This window comes from Cuculus canorus, chromosome 12 (assembly GCF_017976375.1).
Source record: "Cuculus canorus isolate bCucCan1 chromosome 12, bCucCan1.pri, whole genome shotgun sequence".
NCBI lineage: Eukaryota > Metazoa > Chordata > Aves > Cuculiformes > Cuculidae > Cuculus > Cuculus canorus.
Window position 1 is genome coordinate 19,211,307 of NC_071412.1, and position 19,227 is coordinate 19,230,533.

Below are 19,227 nucleotides of genomic sequence, written 5' to 3' on the forward strand. Positions count from 1 at the left end.
ACTTTTTCTACCTTTGTACTAGCTGAGCGTGTCCTCAGGGTGGCTTTTACGTAACAGCTTATTCCTAGCAATTGTACAAAACCTTTACCAGATGATTCTTTGATTGAGGGCCTTTCTGTAGCTTGTATGGTCACAGTTGTATGATTTACCACATTTGTCTGTAAGAGACTGCTCAGGAACCTGACAGCAATTCCATCTTCCAATAGATAAAGGCTGCTCAGATCCTATGATAAGGGGAGTGAGATAGAGTGGGAGGAATCAGTGAATATAGGTTGAATTCTGCATAAATGTTGAGAAGCGAATGGAATGCATATCTGAATTGCGGTTAGAGTGCTTTTTTGCCCCACCCCCTGCCCAAAGGAAAGGCAAAAGCCTGTGTGTACAGTTATGATCTAGGAACTCCTGCATACTTTTTTGATAAATATGAAGACCAGAAATTTCTTAGTATATGTCTTTAGTGTTTTGTGCACCTCTTATGATGATTTAAAGTGCAAATGTTTGTCTATGCTTTTCGCTATATTCAAGATTTTGAAGTTGTCTTATACTAGGTGTGCTGGCCGTTCACTACCATGTTTTAAAAAACAGTTAGTTTCATGCTTCAGAGAATCTTCCATGAAACTTCTCTGCAGTAGAAATAAAGATAGAATTTAACAGAGAGAGGGCAAGAGCAGGATTTTGTTGTTCTGATTTACTCTGTTATATCTATGTCAGCCTCAGAAGATAAGTTTTTGAAGACTACTGTGTTGCAGATTAATATCCATGTATTACACTCTGTATTGTTTTTTTTAATTAATTGAAATGATTTAATATTTTAGCTTTCATAACTAAGTCTAATTATATTTCTCCAATTCTAGAAGATTGGGATATGTTAGATGTAGACGAAGATGAAAAGCTGACAGGAGAAGAGGAGTTTGAGTTACTGGCTGGACCTCTGGGGTTAAACGATCGACGTATTGTACCTGAACCTGTACAGTTCCCTGACAGTGACCCTCTGGGTGCTTCAGTTGCAATGGTGACAGCCACCAACAGCATGGAAGAAACATTGATGCAAATAGGTAAAATTTAAATGAGACTCATTCAAAAAACAAATACCTTCCTTTTGGTGTGATTTTATAGGGGCAATGCAGAAATACTTGGAGTGTCTTTCCTGTTCCCCTTGATTTAGTAATGAAACTGTAACTGTCGTCCTACAGTGGATGCCAGTTGCATGTTTTGCAGAACTCAGACAGATTCATGGATTTCTGTTGGGACTTACTGACTGTCCTGTTGAAATACAGAATCAGTTTTTAAGCTGGGAGGCCCCGTGGGAAAGGGAAATGGAGGAATCAGTGTTAACTTGTGTATTGTCAACTTGTGCTCATCTGTATTTGAAAATAAGGAATAATTAAATAATGGAGTGTATTTTCGTATCGGTCATTATCACTATAGTTCTGTGTGCATAAAATGTTGAAAAATTAATGAGTAATTTGTAACCTTAGGCTAAATTTGCTTTGTGCTTATTACTATGTGATAATGTTTTGTTTTTCCTTAAACACTAACACTAATTCTAACTAAGAATCATCATTCTTTCCAAGGCTGTCACGGCTCTATAGAAAAAAGCTCTTCTGGCAGGATAACCTTAGGAGAACAAGCAGCTGCTTTAGCAAATCCACATGACCGTGTCATGGCTCTAAGAAGAGTGACAGCTGCCGCCCAAGTCCTTCTTGCAAGAACTATGGTCATGAGAGCACTCTCGCTTTTGTCTGTCAGGTTTGTAGCATCCTTGGCAACACTTCCACCTTTCCATTTGGAACCGTGTACCAATTTATGTTTGATAGGGATGCAGTTTTAAGCGATTTGGGAAAATTATTCTCATTTTTCTGTAACTGCATAAAAATAATAAGATTAAAAGTTCTGTTGATTTTGTTCTTTTCATCCTTATCTTCAAACTTCACGAAACTTCCACATCCTCATTATGGGAGGTGGACTTCAGTAGTATCGGCCATTCAGAACATAAAGATGGTGTGTGTGTTGAGGGATTTTGCTCAAGGCAAGTGTTAGAGGTAAATGTTAGACCAAAGAAGGGGAAGTGCAGGAGTTGACGAAATCTTAAGGATTTAGAAACTGGCCTTGCACAAGATACTTATGCAACTATGAAGACATCACAGAGATCTGACACGTAGATGTGTATGTTGTCATAGCATAGCTCTAAATATGAATTATCCACATAACTTTGTTTACCCCAGGTAAACTCATGGGCTTTTGGTAGGGCAAGTCTAGAATGTTTTTTTTTGTCTCCAGCTTGAAAGAAAAGGAGTGGAAGGGCTGCAGCTTAATTTCTTTCTTCCTTTTTCCCCTGCATAGTAACAATGTCTGGCTAATCAAACAGTCAGTGTTTGCCAATGGTTTGGGAATAGTTTTATCCAAACATAACTTACTTTTAAAATGTACTAACAATGCCAAGAGAACTTATGTTCTTTTTTTGACAGTGGTTCCAGTTGTAGTCTGGCAGCTGGTCTTGAATCCTTAGGATTAACAGATATCAGAACGTTGGTGCGTTTAATGTGCCTCGCTGCAGCAGGGAGAGCGGGCCTCTCCACAAGTCCATCCACTGTGTCAAGTTCAACAGAGCGATCCAGGGGAATACACAGCAAAACAAGCAAGCCTATATCTTGTCTTGCCTATCTGAGTACAGCAGTTGGCTGTTTGGCATCAAACACTCCCAGTGCTGCAAAACTACTGGTACAGTTATGTACACAGGTAGGACTGTGATTTCAACATAAATATTTATATTTAACTACTTATACATGAGAGGAAGCAATCAATCTAATATGTGTTGATAATTTGTACTTTTATCTTTGGAACTGTAATGATGAGACCGTCTTCGGTCTGAGGGCCTCCTTAGAGTTCTTGTTCATGGCTTTGCACAGGGGTATGTTTTATTGTTGGGAAAAATCAATTAACTTCTTTTTCCTGAGAAGTCTTTTCAAGTGGAGAAAAATGAATGTGCTTTTTTTTCTGTGAAAGTTTTGAGATTTTTAGCTGAGTCAACTCTATGTGGAACACAGGTTGTTTATATTTAGAAAGAGATGATCTACAACTGTGGACACTCAGTAGGCTTTTGTTTGTTTCAAGAAACTTCTAAGAAATCAGGGTAATTGGTTTGTACTTCTGAGTTTGCAATATAGTTTTGGGTAAATGGATAAAGAAAGTGTTGAATGGGGTAATGGATTTTACTGTGTGTTAATGCTGTTTATCCTACCACCAGGTCCATAACTCTACAAAGCGGAGTTTTATCAGCTCCTTAGTTCTTACAGGGGCAGAAGACTTACATTCCATATTGTACATGATCTTTGCCTGTCAAAAGTGGTTGAAAGCAGAAAGTTTCTGAAAAGAAACTGAAAATCTTCAAACATCTGCCTGTTTTTTTTAAACTAAAAATGTTTTCCAAAATTGATTTTTCTATGTGTTCTCGTGATTGATTGTCTTTAATCATTTCTTTTTAGAATTTGATTTCTGCAGCAACTGGTGTAAACTTGACAACAGTTGATGATCCAATTCAGCGAAAGTTTTTGCCAAGTTTTTTAAGAGGAATTGCAGAAGAAAACAAACTTGTCACATCTCCAAATTTTGTGGTTACTCAAGCACTAGTAGCATTGTTGGCAGACAAAGGGGCCAAATTGAGGCCAAATTATGATAAAGCAGAAATTGAAAAGAAAGGTATGATGTAGCTTTGGTTTTAGATGTTAATAATTAAATATTTAATTCCTCATTTATATTTAAGGAGAGACTTGCTAGAATAATGTATGTATAAATGTACACTCAAAAATGTACTAAACATGTTTTAATCGAAGTAATCATACGGTTTAGTACAGAAAGTTTAGTTAGAAATATGATCTCATTACATAATTGCATCTTTTGCCACTTCCAAGAACGCTGACTCTGTGTGTGTGTGTGTGTTTGTGTGCGAATGCAGGTTGTTGCTGTGAAGGAAAAGCACTTCCTCTTCGAATAACCGTTTTCCATCTGTTGGGAATAAGGCTATTCATAATTCTGTTCTTGAGGGAGGTTTGTTAAATTTTCAAGGGGGTTAAACACTCTTAAAGAGTTAAACAGTCTTAGCGTGTTAGCAGCGTGTTTGTTTTCTAATAGTTAACATGATTGCAGTGTTCTTATGTATGTCTGTTAATATCTTCCTTTTTTCTGGAAATTATGGTTAATGCTGTGTTCATTTGTGTAATTCTGTTTGGTACTCATCTAGGCATCATCTCACTGTTTTGTTTAAGCAGGTTTAATTGCCCATTTGTATGCCCATCCTTCCTATGATCCTTCTGCTGTAGGCCCTCTGGAGCTGGCTAACGCACTAGCAGCTTGCTGCCTCTCTTCAAGGTTATCCTCCCAACATAGGCAGTGGGCTGCTCAGCAGCTGGTGCGAACTCTGGCAGCACATGACCGAGATAATCAAACTATTCCTCAGACCCTCGCTGATATGGGGGGAGACTTACGAAAATGTTCCTTCATAAAGCTAGACGCTCATCAGAACAGGGTAAGTGTGATTTCTCCCAAAACCGCATTCATCTTAATGCTCTCTTCGGAAGATTACAGGAAAAGCAAAATACTGTTATTTTGCAAATATACTGACTGAAATTATTTCCCACAAGAAGTAATTTTTTGGAGATAAAGTTATTGCTTATTGGTACCACTGATGTAGAGAAACGCTTAGCTTCTTTGAAGCTTGAATTAAAAGGGACAGGAAGGTGGTGTTGCAGTTTATGAAGTCAGCAGACTCACCTGGAATCTTCTTAGACTAGATCTTAATTTCCTTAGACTAGATCTTAGACTAGCTCATTAATTTTTTTGTTAAAATAGTTAAATGTCTTCGTCCAGTACTCTGTGCAGTAGTATCCTTCCTAAGCGTGCTTGGTTGACAGTATAGAAACTGAAAACAGAAAAATATATCTCGTTTGATTGTTAATAGTGTTCAAGTAGTGTGGTAATGTTCTGTCCCACAGGTTAACATTTGTTTAACATTAGTGAACAAACATACTTAGGCTTTAGATGTGAATTGCAGTTTCGCCATGATTACTTTGGTATTTGTAGGTCATGACATGTGTTTGGTGCAATAAAAAGGGACTTCTGGCAACCAGTGGAAATGATGGTACCATAAGGCTGTGGAATGTTACAAAGAAGCAATATTCATTGCAACAAACCTGTGTGTTCAACAAGCTGTAAGTTGATTCTTTGTAACAGTCAAGTATTTAATTAAAGCTCTAATTGTGCAAAATCATTAAAAGGCGCTGCAGTATTTCCTGCATGGACATCTCATCTTTTTCTTTGGGATTATTGTAGTTTTTAACATTTTTTTATTTCATTATTATATTTTATTATAGAGAAGGTGATTCTGAAGAAAGTCTGGGGTCCCCCAGTGACCTTAGCTTGTCTCTTGTCTGTTGGAGTGTCAGTGGCAAATACCTGGCTGGAGCTACGGAAAAGATGGTGAACATCTGGCAAGTCAATGGTATGCTCTTCTCTACCTGTAAACGCTTCATGATACAACATATTTCTAGGGAAGCTGCTAAGTTACTGAATATTTGTTAGCCTAAGTATTTAACTGAGTGTACGCTCCAATTTAAATGCCTACTATCTTCCATTACAATCTTGTAAGTTTATTTAATTAGAGGGAGGCACTAACCACAAATGGATGTGTGCCTTACAAGTAGTTCAGTAGAAAACTGAGCAGCGTATGAGTCATGATTGAATCAGGTTTAGGTGTGAGACTGGATCACTCTTAGCAGTTTTTGGCTGTTAATATGGTCTGTAGTCTGCCAGAATTATCTTTCTACGTGTGACGGGGAGAATGTGACTATTGACTGAAATAGAGAGAAGGTTTGCTAGAGTGTTCAGCTAGAAGGAATATCATCAAATGAGAGTAGAATGAATGAGCTTGGTTTATTTATTTGAACTAAAGAGTCCTGAAGGAAGATTACACATAAATACATTAGGAAGATAAACTTTAGGAGAAGCCCAGGGAGAAAAAGCAGCTATGTGAGCAAATGATCAGTGTTGACAACAGAAGAAATGTGAATAAATTTGGCCATGAATAACTTTAGGAAAGTTTCTAATGTTAAAAAGATTGTGATCTCATATTTTATAAGAAATACTATAAAATTAATTAGATAATGGTATGAGATTGCATTGTGATAGAGGGGACTGATCCACGAAAAGCCCTTCCCCATTCCATGGTTCGGTTTATGAGCATCTTTAGATGGATTCTCTTACATTTTTACGGTCATTTGTGCTGCAGTTGACTAATCCAGCATATGACACCTGTAGAACTTCTGTGAGAGAAAGACCGTTAAATCACTTTATAATTTGTAATCTCTGGAACTTTGTTCTGTTGTTTTGCAACGTGTCCATGTTAATAGACAGTCCACAGGAAAAGTATATAGTTGCTGGTACTGAAGTGTTTAGCTTCCTTCATTGATAAGACTTTGTAATTTCACTGATAATTGAGATGTTAGCTAGATTTTGTTATCTAGATTAGTGGATTATTTCATAGGCTTGTAACTCGCATGTATTTGTAGCATGTCCTAGTTTCAAACAGAATGTCTTGATATTTTCCCATGGAGAGTATTTTTGGTTTTTTTCTCTTCTTCATGAAGATAAAGTAGTTGTAACAGATTTTTTTGGCTCCTAGGAGGAAAAGGATTATTGGATCTTCAGCCTCACTGGGTGTCTGCTCTAGCTTGGCCAGAAGAAGGGCCAGCTGCAGCATGGACAGGAGACACTCCAGAATTATTACTAATTGGTCGTATGGATGGATCTCTTGGGCTTATTGAAGTTGTAGATATTTCAGCCATGCACCGGCTAGAACTGGAACACTGCTACAGAAAGGATGGTAGGTGGCTGTATCAGTATAAGTACAAATTAAACTTAAGAATCCCCCCTGCTCTTTTTTTAAAGCAAGCATATAATCTCTGGTTTTTATTAGGACACTTTCCACTGGATCAAGTTGCTCAAAGCCTCAGCCAACCTGGCCTTCTTTCCAATATCTAATCTAAATCTCCCCTCTTTCGGCTTAAAACCCTTCCCTCTCATCCTGTCCCTGCACTCCGTGATCAAGAGCGCCTCTTTGGCATTCCTGTAGGCCTCCTTTCAGTACTGGAAAGCTGCTATAATGTCTCCCTCAAGCCTTCCCTTCTCTAGGCTAAACAAGCCCAACAAATAAGTCAATGTTGTTTGAATTACTGAATTATTGCCATTTTTAAATTATAATTTTAGTCCCAGGGAATGTCAGCTAGCACATTCTGGGTATAATTGTGTGGATTTGCATCTTCATCTTCAGGAAATTTGCAGAATCAAGCAAGGCAATGTCCACAGGCTAGGAAAGGCCCGGGCTGTTTTCAGTGCTTTTCTTAGAAGCTTCCCTATCTCAGATACATGTATAGGATTCGGTCTGCTTTTTTCTTTTTCCTAGCATAGCTCTCTTTACCATGTCAGGAATATGAATTCAATTGTTTTAATAAAAAGAAGAATGAAAAACAATTACAAAATAATCTTAACAGCAGTGACACTCAGTTTTAGCTCACCATACAAATTCAAAAAAATTTTCAGACCAAAAATGCGTTAAGTAACCTTTAGGGCTGGGAGGAAGTTGTTGTGTACTTTGTATTTTAGACAGTTGCACTGCAGAGACCTCTTTGGCAGGAGTGAAGTTCAATTTAGGTTAATTAATTTTGTGTTGTTTGTTTCCATAGTGTCTGTCACGTGTCTTGCCTGGTTCAGTGAAGACAGACCATTTGCAGTTGGCTATTCAGATGGAAAATTGCTAATAGGAACAAAGGAGCCACTTGAAAAAGGAGGAATCATTCTGGTTGATGCACATAAGGTAGATTTAGTCTCTTTAAAACTAATATATAATTTTCCTAGGTAAAAGATACATTTAAGCTATTTTCTCTACCTGAAAGCTGTTATAAAATCAAATGTAGATTATTTTAAGAACAGATACATATTTCTGATACATAGATTAAGCGCAATGTATTATAAACGAGCAGTCTATTAGCATTTTTATAAAAAGAAAAATAAATTCTATAGCCTTTTTTGCTATTGCTGATTTTGAAATGTATGCACGCGCAGCAACAGTTAAGGACAGCTATGCATGTCTGGATTTAAAAGACTGTAGTTCTGTTAATTTGTAAAAGTGCTCATAAAGAATTTCAATTTTGGTTATGTTGCATGTTTTTGTAAAGCTTATGTTCCCGTCCAAAGCAAAAGATGTTTTTCTATATATGCAGCTGCAAAAGTTTAGACTCTTCGCCTGACTAGTAATAAGTCATTAATAGTCCATAAATGTCTAGCAATGAGAGTTAAATTTTCTCTGTCCTTACTGTTGCACTTCATATTGACTTTTAATTTTTTTCAATCTAATAGGATATGATTGTTAGTATGAAGTGGGATCCAACCGGTAAGATCCTCCTGACGTGTGCCAAAGAAGAAACAGTGAAACTCTGGGGCTATATGGGAGGATGCTGGAGGCATCTGCATTCGCTGTCCCACCCAGCTCTTGTCAATGGCATTGCCTGGTGTGCTCTTCCAGGGAAAGGACCCAAGTTGCAGCTTTTACTTGCTACGTATGTAATTTTTTTTATTGCTTCTATAGCTCTTTTGCAGGTCTTTTCTACCAGGTGTTACTGTCCGGAGCAAAGAAAAGGTTTTGCCTTTCGTTTTTAAATAACATTTATTCAGTAAGCTGGTTGCTATGAGATCCATGAGGCTTCAGAATTCACATGGAAAGAGTGGCTCTGGTCATGTTACCAGCTGTTTTCTCAATGCTGTGGAACATGTATGTGGTGATTCTGATTGAAATTTATTTGCTTCATCCAAATATTTTTTCCTAAGAATATGTTGTTAATAAAAAAATTGAAAAGCTGTGGATAAAGTGGAGTAGGAAAAAATGCATTTATCCATTGGGAACATGATTTTTCACTTTAGATGAACTGTTAACAGTGTAGTTTTATAGGAAGGTGGTGGATACTACTGTTATTTTAAGTTAATATCAAACCGCTAATGTTTTGTTAATATCTTTACCTTGACTTTTTGATTTATCCTGACTTCCTTCAGAGGATGCCACAATGGTTTGGTGTGTGTCTGGACTGTTCCCCAGGACGCAGTAACCGCATTGCAGTCCAGCTCGACTTGCTCAGAAGGATGGTGGGACCAAGAATCCAATGTGAAGGTAAAAGGAGTAAACTTGACGTTTAGAAAATTCTCCTTGTTTGTTCCGAAATTTGGAGTTTACTCAAATCTCAGCATTTCCTGAGAGAAGGAAAAATTTGCTCAAAATAGGTTTATATTGCATTTGGGCATTTTCAGAACAGCAAATGAAAAATCACAGGTTTAAATGAATTTTACTTGGCTAAAGATTATGTTTTGATCTGGTTTCATTTCTTTTAAAAGTTGATAAATTTATATTAAAATATAGTAAGTGCCTAGAATTATTTATAGCTAAAATTAAGTCAAGATTTATTTCATCTACATAAATTTTAATATGGTATTTAATGTTGATGACATTTTGTGGTGGGAGAAGAGATGATAATGTGACAAAGATACATATAAAATGTTACTATAGTAGTGATCTTTTTATCATACGGAAATTACCCCATCCATGTGGATGATCAGTATTTATTGTGGAATACAGAAGCTGTTATGCTATTCCATTTTCTGTAAATTGCTCAGTGTTCCATAACTGTAAAATAATTTGCAGGATGGATACAGAAAAGCAGTGGAAGTCAAGTGTGTATTTCAACTGAGGGGACACATCACTCCTGTTCGGACTGTGGCATTCAGTCTTGATGGACTGGCATTGGTATCTGGTGGACTCGGTGGTCTCATGAATATTTGGTCTTTACGGGTAAGATCATCTTTGATGTGGCATGATTCTTTTTTTAATGTGAGTGTCTAATATGGCCAAGGCATCAGGCTAGCTTTCTGCCCCTTCCCCTCGCCTCCCCCTGGCATGTTAGAAATCTTAAAGGCATGGTATAAAATCATGGAATGAAGTTATAAAAACATAGAAATTGAAATCATGCTTAACATAGAAGTTTTTTGTATTTTATGTTCTACTATTGATGTGTTCTGAACGTTTGGTTGTGTTTGTTAGGCTTTGCAGAACCAGCCACTCTCCTTATAGTTGGGAGCAATATTTTCTTACTCTGAGAACTTTTCCAGAGTTGCACAGTGTGGGTTGTTAACACTTCTAAATCCTTAGATATGTTATCTCCTTAATCTGATAAAAATGCTAGATTTTTTTTTTTTTTTGCTTTTATTAGGCACATTACAGTTTTTAAATAGTTATTGAACAGCTTGAGGGATTATCATCCCTTAGGAATGTGACTATGCATTTAAACAGGAAAGTTGCTGTGTATCCACACTGACTCAAACACTTCTTTCCTTAGGATGGCTCAGTATTACAGAGTGTTGTGATAGGTTCTGGAGCTATTCAGACTGCAGTTTGGATCCCTGAAGTTGGAGTAGCTGCTTGCTCTAACAGATCGAAGGTGACACTATATGTTAAATCTTTCAGATTTTTTACTGAAAGAAAATGCCATTTGTCTGTCTTTATTTTTACTTCCCTTTTTTCCCCTTTTCTTGTCTTAGAAATATGCAGATGGAAATGTCTTACTCTTATATTTTCAAGAAACTTTGTTTTGGCTACCAACTATCACCTGAACCCAAAAAGAGTGGGGTTTTTTAGTAGTATCCTGTGTTTAATTGGGGAGTGGGGCACGGAGGAGTCCTCCTGAGCCGCTAGTTTGGATGCTGCATGCCAGTTATATCAACTTCTCTGTTTATTGGCTGCAGCCATAAATGGGCAACGAAAATAGGCAGAAGACTGAATGTTTTCTTCTCCTTTATGCAGCATGAATAAATATTTCATTTTCCCCATCAAATAAGATAGTTCAGTGATCTAACTGCAGTATTGATCTACCTTAAAGCAGCCTCAACCTTGGTAATTTTTAAGGAGCAGCAGAATTTATTCAGTGTTTGCTGTGTTGGGAACTGCTGGCATCTGAACAGAAGTTTTGTAACAGTTGTTTATTCCAAAAGATGATGCTTTTGGTGAATGGCAATAAATATGGCATAAGTTATGACTTCTGTTATTAGAGTCATGCTGCGTGTGGTTCTAGGTAGCCCAGGATTCTTTGAAAGTCTTTTCTGAATTCAGACCCAATATTGAAGGTTATATTACAATGCAAATCCTACCCTAAGGTTGCACCTAAAGTGACCCTTAAACTTAGGGTTCCAGCATTCACTGAAATGAGTTCTGCTTATTGCCATTCATCTTTGCGTTCATCTTTGGAGCGATAGTTGGTGGTGTTGCCAGGTGAATGTGACAAAGTGCCAAATGGAAGTGGCTGCTCCCTAGCAATTGTCAGCAGATTATTCACCAATAAACAACAATGTTCAGATTTGTGTGTTTTCTGTCCCCTAACGAAACTAAGATGACTGGTGATGACTCAGTGGAGCTGCTTTATGAATTTTTAATTTCTACCGTGTCTTGTGACTGCTGTTCCACAGGATGTGCTGGTGGTGAACTGTACGTCAGAGTGGATATCTTCCAATCACGTCCTTGCAACGTGTAGGACTGCACTGAAACAGCAAGGAGTTCTAGGATTGAATATGGCTCCTTGCATGCGAGCTTTCTTGGAACGTTTGCCAATAATGCTTCAGGAGCAGTATGCTTATGAAAAGGTAAGAAGAGCTAATGCAAACATTTAAAATTTTTCTCTGGCAAGAGGTCACTGTTTGAATCTCAGCTGGTTTTTATCTGTCAGCACAGGAACCTAGAAGACTTTTTCCTGCAGCATATTTGCAAATGTCTTTCAGCGTTCTCAACGCTAGTAGTCTCCTAATTAGAGAATATTTAAAATATTAGAAAAACGTTGATTAAACATGGAGGAAGGTATTTTTCTGCAGGACTAGCTTTGAAGGGCTCCTATTTCTGAATTGGTTAATATATATTTTTAACTTTGCATGTTCAATTTCTCTCTTCCGCTCCCCTTACCTGTAGCCCCATGTTGTTTGTGGAGACCAGCTTGTTCATAGTCCTTACATGCAGTGCTTGGCGTCACTCGCTGTGGGCCTTCACCTGGATCAGCTCTTGTGCAATCCCCCGGTCCCACCTCATCACCAGAACTGCCTCCCTGATCCTTCAGCCTGGAATCCTACCGAATGGGCCTGGCTAGAGTGTTTCTCTACTACCATAAAAACTGCTGAAGCCCTGGCAAAGGGAGCACAGTTCCCAGAATCCTTTACTGTTCCAGACCTGGAGCCTGTTCCAGAGGATGAACTTACTCTCTTAATGGTAAAATGTGCTATATTGTCTTAAAAGTGAAGCATGTTGTTATTGAGCAGTGGTATGATGCAGTTAACAACTCTAAACTGTACAGGTTTATGTCCATTAACGTAAGCACTGGCAATAAGTGTAAGTTTATTTTTTAATTAACTAGTTAGAATATGCTGCAAAAATTGGTCTGTGTGTAATGAGTGCAAGTCAGTTGCATATTAAAAAGGAAAGCAAAACAACCCAAAACTTTGACAGTAATTTTATGTTATAGAAGCAGGAAATTTGAATTTACAGTTTGAATTTGAAATTTACAATTTGAATTTTAGAGTAATGTTTTGGCACACTTCTACACCAAATTACTTCGTTAGTGTCGATTGTCTTTATGTCTTGTTATGATCTGTTAGGCAAAATAGAAATTGTGGAGTAAGAATTTTCTATGGGCAAGCTTGTAGTATTTGAAGCCAGTGTTTGCAATTAAAACTTCAAAAAGCCCTAAATATCAGTAATTAGGAAAAGATTACTTCGTCATTGCAAGTCATGCATAACAGTGTCATTGCTGAACAGGTGTAGTAAGGGAATAACTGGCTATGGGTGTAAATAAAGTATTGGAGTCTGCATGTATTGATTCTTACAGCTATACCATTTAGAATCATTTCAATATCAGTATTCTTGGATAGAAAAGAAACTACATATTGCGTAACAGAAATATAATGTGAATCTCTTGAACTGAATGTGGTAACGCTGGCTTTTGTTGTGTAGGATAACAGTAAATGGATCAGTGGTATGGATGAACAGATTATGTCTTGGGCAACGTCAAGGCCAGAGGTTAGTAAAATTGATGGTTTGGGGTTTTTAATTTTTTTTATTTTAATCTTTTTAAATGTTGTAATTTATGGAAAGTACTCTTGTTCTAAAGCCTTCTTCTGTGCTATTCTGTAGGATTGGCACTTGGGAGGCAAATGTGATGTGTATCTGTGGGGAGCAGGAAGACATGGACAGTTAGCAGAAGCTGGTAGGAATGTCATGATACCAGTAGCAGCACCTTCCTTCTCTCAGGCTCAGCAGGTGATCACTTAGAAACAGTCATGATTTGATGATTTACCATGTATGTTTGTACAGTCTGTCAAAATCTCTCTCTAAATGTCTTTTCAATTTGTTGCTTGAATTGATTGTAAAGTCCTTCCAAAATGTGTTTTGACTAAAGAGGAAGTCTTTATTTATTTGACAAATTCAGACTAAGAAGCCACTGAAATCTGACCAAAAAGAACCTGTTTGTTATGAGCATGATTTGAAAGTACCTCTATGGCTTTAGTGTAATACACGTGCCAATGTTGTTTTCTAAAGTAATGGTTACTGTGATGTGATTGAGTAACAAAACTCCATTAAACATGGAGTGAGTGAAGTCTTACTATAATAGAGTTGTCGCAGAGGTCTTTGCAGTGTGACAGAAGAGCCTTTTGTCTTGATATAATTACAAAGAAAAAATCAAAAGGAAGATTGTACATTGTAATGCAGGGATTGCAACATTGCTGCATCTAACACAAAAATGGTTAAAACTCCTTCGTACCTTTCTAAACTAGGTTGTTTGCGGTCAGAATTGTACTTTCGTCATTCAAGCTAATGGCACTGTTTTGGCTTGTGGAGAAGGGAGCTATGGAAGATTGGGACAAGGAAACTCTGATGATCTTCATGTGTTAACAGTCATTTCAGCACTGCAAGGTAAAATTGTTGGATTTTAAATGAGTTAATTGATAGAGCACAAATGAGCATTTTAGTACTTACTCATATTGTGTTTATCCTATTTTTGCAGATTTACACATTAAAATATTGTAGTCCTTAATTAGAAACTGGGACAAATAAACTAGTTGTGTTTTTCCTTTAATTTGTTCAAAGCCATCTTAAAATGAAGGAATTTTGAGAACGTTGTTTGCCCAAGAGAGGTGTGTTTCATTTCAAAATTAATGGCAGGCCAGAAGCATAGGTTATACATGAGAAGCCAAAGGTTTTATTCAAAATAAAATTAAAGAAATTGCTATAACAAAAAAAATTGTTACTACAGTTTGTTCCTTTTCCCCCGACTTAATTGGCTGCCATTAGGGGCAGTTGGATAAATGTATGCTGAGACTTTGTTATAATTTATTCTAAACTTTATCTCGTTGTTCTTAAATAGGCTTTGTTGTAACACAGCTGGTGACCTCTTGTGGATCTGATGGACATTCCATGGCGTTAACGGAGAGTGGGGAAGTCTTTAGTTGGGGAGATGGAGACTATGGCAAACTGGGACATGGAAACAGCGACAGACAGCGCAGGCCTAGACAAATAGAGGCTCTGCAAGGAGAAGAAGTGGTGCAGGTTCCAAAATACTTTTTGTCTCCTTCAAACTGCAGGCATACTAATGCAGTGCTAGGAAAGTTCCAGAAACGTTGTCAGCCTTGACAGGTGGTATTTATATACTGAATCAAAATGGACAACTTTACTCCTCTGAGCATTGCGAACGAGGCTGATAATTTCCAGTTGGAGGATGTTAATATCTCACAGCTCATTGTTGATGTGTTATGTTAATGGGTAGTTGTTATTGGAGAAGACTGAAAATTAGAAAAAGCAGGGAAGAGAGGGCTGGTCAAAAGATTGCCAAAATACGGACACGATTTAGGGGTTTCTTTTGGTCTTTGTCAGGTGTCTTTGACCTACAAAACTAGTCAGTGAGACCTCTGTACTAAATAATTGCATCATAACCATTGAGAAGAATGTGAGAGAGGTTGTTGAAGAAATGAGTAATACTAAAATATCTGTATTTTAGCTCTTTATAAAGTGAATATAGTTTTGGGGAAGGTAAAAGTATTGCATATTTACGTGTAATAGTATAGTTTTCCTGCAAAATTTAAAATGTATGTAAAAATTGCTTGTTTTGCTTGCAGATGTCATGTGGCTTCAAACACTCAGCGGTAGTGACAGCAGATGGGAAACTGTTTACATTTGGAAATGGGGACTATGGTCGATTAGGCCTCGGAAATACTTCCAATAAGAAACTTCCGGAAAGAGTGACGGCGCTGGAAGGTTACCAGATCGGACAGGCATGGTTTATTTAAAACTAGCAATATATCTTTGTTTAAAGCTGTTGTTTTCAACATGTTTAAGCGTTCTGAGTTTTAACCTTGGCTTTTACTTTGATTATAGTGGCAGAATCTAACTACACATAATTTTTTAAATAATTACTTTCTTGACTGCCTTGATCCTCTTTCTTCAAAACTGCCCATGTTTTTTAACATTTTGAGATTTAGGGGTTTTTAAGCCTGAATTAATGAACTGATTTGTATTCTTACCCAATGACTATGTGTAGCATAGTACTTTCCTTTTGGTTCTAGGAGCTTAGTTGATGCGAATACCTAGAAACTGCTACTGTGGTCCTAAATGTCTTTTGAAATTCTGTAATAAGCAGTGGAGTTTTTAATAGTTTTAAAAGGATACCTGCTTTTTAAAACGTGTTTTTTCTTTTCTTAGAGGTAGTTGGGCTGTTTGAGTTAGTGATGATAACGTATTTCTCTCAACCAGGTGGCCTGTGGACTCAATCATACTGTAGCTGTGTCGACAGATGGCTCAATGGTTTGGGCTTTTGGAGATGGAGATTATGGCAAACTTGGTTTGGGAAATTCCACGGCAAAATCCTCACCGCAGGTTAGAATTCAGAGAGAAATTATTGTTTGCATAACTTCGGTGTTCTTAAATATGTTACATAGTGTTCAGAGTGTGATTTTTAGAAGTTAAATTATTAATTCCATCCACTATACAGTTGTGGTATAATCTGGTGTAAATACTTCTTGATAATACGTTATACTGAGCCTATAATAATAATGACCTTATCTCAGTGGCAGTACGAATAGTGAGAAGTTTAGGATTAGCTTAAAGAAGAGAGCTTTCTTTTTTTGGAGTTTGAGGGGAAGGTTGTTTACACACTAATCTACTTTCTCCCTTGCCACTGCCACTCAAATCCTAGTAAATAAAAGGCGTTTTGGATCACTGTACATAGAATAAGGTGTTAGTTGCATTAGAGAAAGAAACTGTCTCGGTTTCCTGTATTAATTTGCAGTTATTAATTAGAGTAATCCTCTAATGTATGCATTGCACAATGGGAATTATGAAATGTCTTTCTGGAAGCTTGAGTTACAGGTTAAATTCATGTTTGCTTTCTGTTTATAGTAGTAATACTCATAATACCATAACTCGTTTTCCTTTCACTTACCCCCTTAGAAAGTGGATATTCTTTGTGGAATTGGAATAAAAAAAGTTGCCTGTGGAACCCAATTCTCCGTTGCACTGACAAAAGATGGTCACGTGTATACTTTTGGACAAGGTAGGACAGTCTGGTATTTGAACTTCTTCATCTGTACATTTGTGTGTATTGCAAGTGAAAAGGGAGAAAGTTAGAATGTATTTACAAGATTGACCTAATGCTACTTTTTATATTTGTACTGACCTAATCTGAATTTTGGAACTTTAGTGATACGAGGCCTAAAATCCAGATTTGTAGGTCTGTCTAATTTGATCTTAGGGTAGCTTTTTGATTTGCTAATTTAGTTTTTGAAGAATGTTTTCCTAAAACTTCACTGAATTTCACATGTCCAAAACCGTTGGGTTACTTAAAAGTTTACATTGTCTAATAAAGTATATGCCTACAAAATTATTTAAAAATCTGGACAGGCTTATTTCAAGGGCCCCAAACTAAACGTGTTTAAGCTTTTCCAATCGGTTAGCTCATCCGTATTCTAAAACTATAGTTTAGATGTAGAAGTCGTGTTTTAATAGAATTCAATCTTGTTTCAGACTTAAAAGGAAAACAAGAGGTTGAATGAGCAGCGTAGGAAGCACTGTTTGTAGGAAGCATACACTAGATTTGTCTCTAACCGATTGTACTGATATCTCAGTTCCAAGAATACGCAGAATTGCTTTTTATTCCCTCCCTGACTCCTGCCTGCAAGTAAAATGAACTTTTTAATGTTCTTTACAAATATAGACATGTGCTTGCAATTTTAGATCGCCTGATAGGTTTGCCTGAAGGTCGAGCTCGAAATCACAACAGACCTCAACAAGTTCCAGTGCTGTCAGGAATCTTCATTGAAGACATAGCTGTAGGAGCAGAGCACACGCTGGCTTTATCATCTACAGGGGATGTGTACGCTTGGGGTAGCAACTCTGAAGGGCAGGTATGCACTATTCCTGTTTGTGTCTAGACTTTTTAGGGCTTAAATTGTACTTACGGTTGTGGTTGGGATATCTTTATTTTGGTGGAAAAGAAAGCTTTGATTTTGTTCTCCTCCTTCACTCCCTCGGCCATAATAACATTTTAGGCATTTCAGTTATTTTCCTTTGTATGTCCTGTGCTCTTACATGGTAGTAGTTTAGGAAAGCACTGCAAACATTCTGCCCAAATTATTCTAATGAAAGCTTTATTCAAAAATTACAAATTGTTGCCTAACTCTTGAACTGTTTCCAATTTTTTTCAACATCATAACATTTATGGTAGTATCAATCAGATTTATGCACTCTTTAGTCACTTTTCATAAAGAAAATACGAATTTTCTTGAGAGAGTGATATTTTTAAGTCAGAAAAAAAATTAGAATATAATAAGTGCTCTCTCTTCTTTGTGACCCTAACTTTATCCCTGCCCTTAAAATCCATTTTCCTCCGTCACTACACACGCAAATTTTATAGAACTCCAATTTTTTAAGGGGCTTTTGACTGTGTTGCACACTACAAATGTAAGAGCGAGCCTCTTGATGTATTGGCTGTTGATGTTGCAGGAAGTTTGGGCAAAATTCATCCTCTGGTATTTCAGGATTGAGTTTTTGAGAAGTATTGTTGAACAAATTGTTTAGAATAATTTCTGAGAGGAACCTCTTTGGGAGGTTGGGTTTTTTTTTAATAGTGTGCTTACTTTGAGAGAAATTGTTAGGGTAAAAAATTCAGAGAAACTTTATTCTGACAGTTTGTTTAATATGATTTTCCTCACAGTGCAAAAAACAGTTTTATATGAAGTGGTAAAAAAAAAAGTTACACTTTTACAATATGAAATTTTCACTTTTAGAGTTGAGTATGATATAAAACTATCAATAAAAAGAACAGCTTCAGAAAACTTTTACTTTACACAAATTGTGTTTGCATAAACTATTGTAGGGATTTATGTGCTGAAACAAAAATTGAATTGCACAGGAGGGACATATGAGGTGTGTTGATTATGCATGAGAAGGATGGCAGCAGAGAGGTGACATAGCACCATATATTAGTTCCTCAGTCTGCAAAAGAGCTTGCCAAAAATCCCTAGGTCTTTGACACCTAGATCTGCTACTCCTGCTGAGTAGGGATGCAATATTCTATCGAAAATTAAATGTAAAATCCAGCACAATAGGAGCAAGATATGGTGAATATGTTTTTTCTCCCAATAGAAACTGTAGATTAATACAAGTTTTTACCATTTGCTCTGAAGTTTGCTTAGAGAGTTTTAGGAGTGTCATCATAGTTGTTGATTCTTCTTTGTCCCTTTTACATCTGTTACAAATTGTCAGCTCGGTCTGGGTCATACCAACCACGTCAGAGAGCCAACCCTAATCACGGTCCTGCAAGGAAAGAATGTTCGACAGATCTCGGCAGGGCGTTGCCACAGTGCTGCCTGGACGGCTCCGCCTGTTCCGCCAAGAGCTCCAGGTAAGGAACCCGGATTGGTTGTAAGGGTATTTGATGTACGGTTTGTGTTTCCTGGGGGGTGAGTGCTACAAGGACTTCTGAACAGTCAGGATAGAGTTTGTTTTGGTTTATAGCCAGGCAGGTTTTCAAATTACTTAAATCTCTTAATTTTGCTGCTGTTGTTGTTTAACTCCAGTAGGCAGCTAAACACCACATAAGCTAC

General features: G+C 37.2%; 1 protein-coding gene across 7 annotated transcripts in view; it reads left to right on the top strand.

The window, feature by feature from the left end:
* Positions 1-19,227, top strand: part of HERC1 (HECT and RLD domain containing E3 ubiquitin protein ligase family member 1) — a 77,616-nt gene that overhangs the window by 52,294 nt on the left and 6,095 nt on the right. For 5 of the 7 annotated variants that reach the window (XM_054077658.1, XM_054077659.1, XM_054077663.1 and 2 more), the window contains exons 47-70: positions 855-1,055; positions 1,575-1,749; positions 2,469-2,739; positions 3,486-3,699; positions 4,269-4,525; positions 5,080-5,207; positions 5,370-5,497; positions 6,677-6,877; positions 7,737-7,867; positions 8,410-8,609; positions 9,100-9,214; positions 9,743-9,889; positions 10,434-10,535; positions 11,557-11,730; positions 12,050-12,343; positions 13,085-13,150; positions 13,265-13,390; positions 13,906-14,044; positions 14,496-14,677; positions 15,244-15,399; positions 15,878-16,000; positions 16,574-16,676; positions 17,357-17,526; positions 18,887-19,025. In XM_054077658.1, coding sequence (XP_053933633.1) covers positions 855-1,055; positions 1,575-1,749; positions 2,469-2,739; positions 3,486-3,699; positions 4,269-4,525; positions 5,080-5,207; positions 5,370-5,497; positions 6,677-6,877; positions 7,737-7,867; positions 8,410-8,609; positions 9,100-9,214; positions 9,743-9,889; positions 10,434-10,535; positions 11,557-11,730; positions 12,050-12,343; positions 13,085-13,150; positions 13,265-13,390; positions 13,906-14,044; positions 14,496-14,677; positions 15,244-15,399; positions 15,878-16,000; positions 16,574-16,676; positions 17,357-17,526; positions 18,887-19,025 — 3,942 coding nt within the window. The remainder of the gene's footprint in view (positions 1-854; positions 1,056-1,574; positions 1,750-2,468; positions 2,740-3,485; positions 3,700-4,268; positions 4,526-5,079; positions 5,208-5,369; positions 5,498-6,676; positions 6,878-7,736; positions 7,868-8,409; positions 8,610-9,099; positions 9,215-9,742; positions 9,890-10,433; positions 10,536-11,556; positions 11,731-12,049; positions 12,344-13,084; positions 13,151-13,264; positions 13,391-13,905; positions 14,045-14,495; positions 14,678-15,243; positions 15,400-15,877; positions 16,001-16,573; positions 16,677-17,356; positions 17,527-18,886; positions 19,026-19,227) is intronic. The other 2 variants (XM_054077660.1, XM_054077664.1) reach the window with 2 other exon arrangements.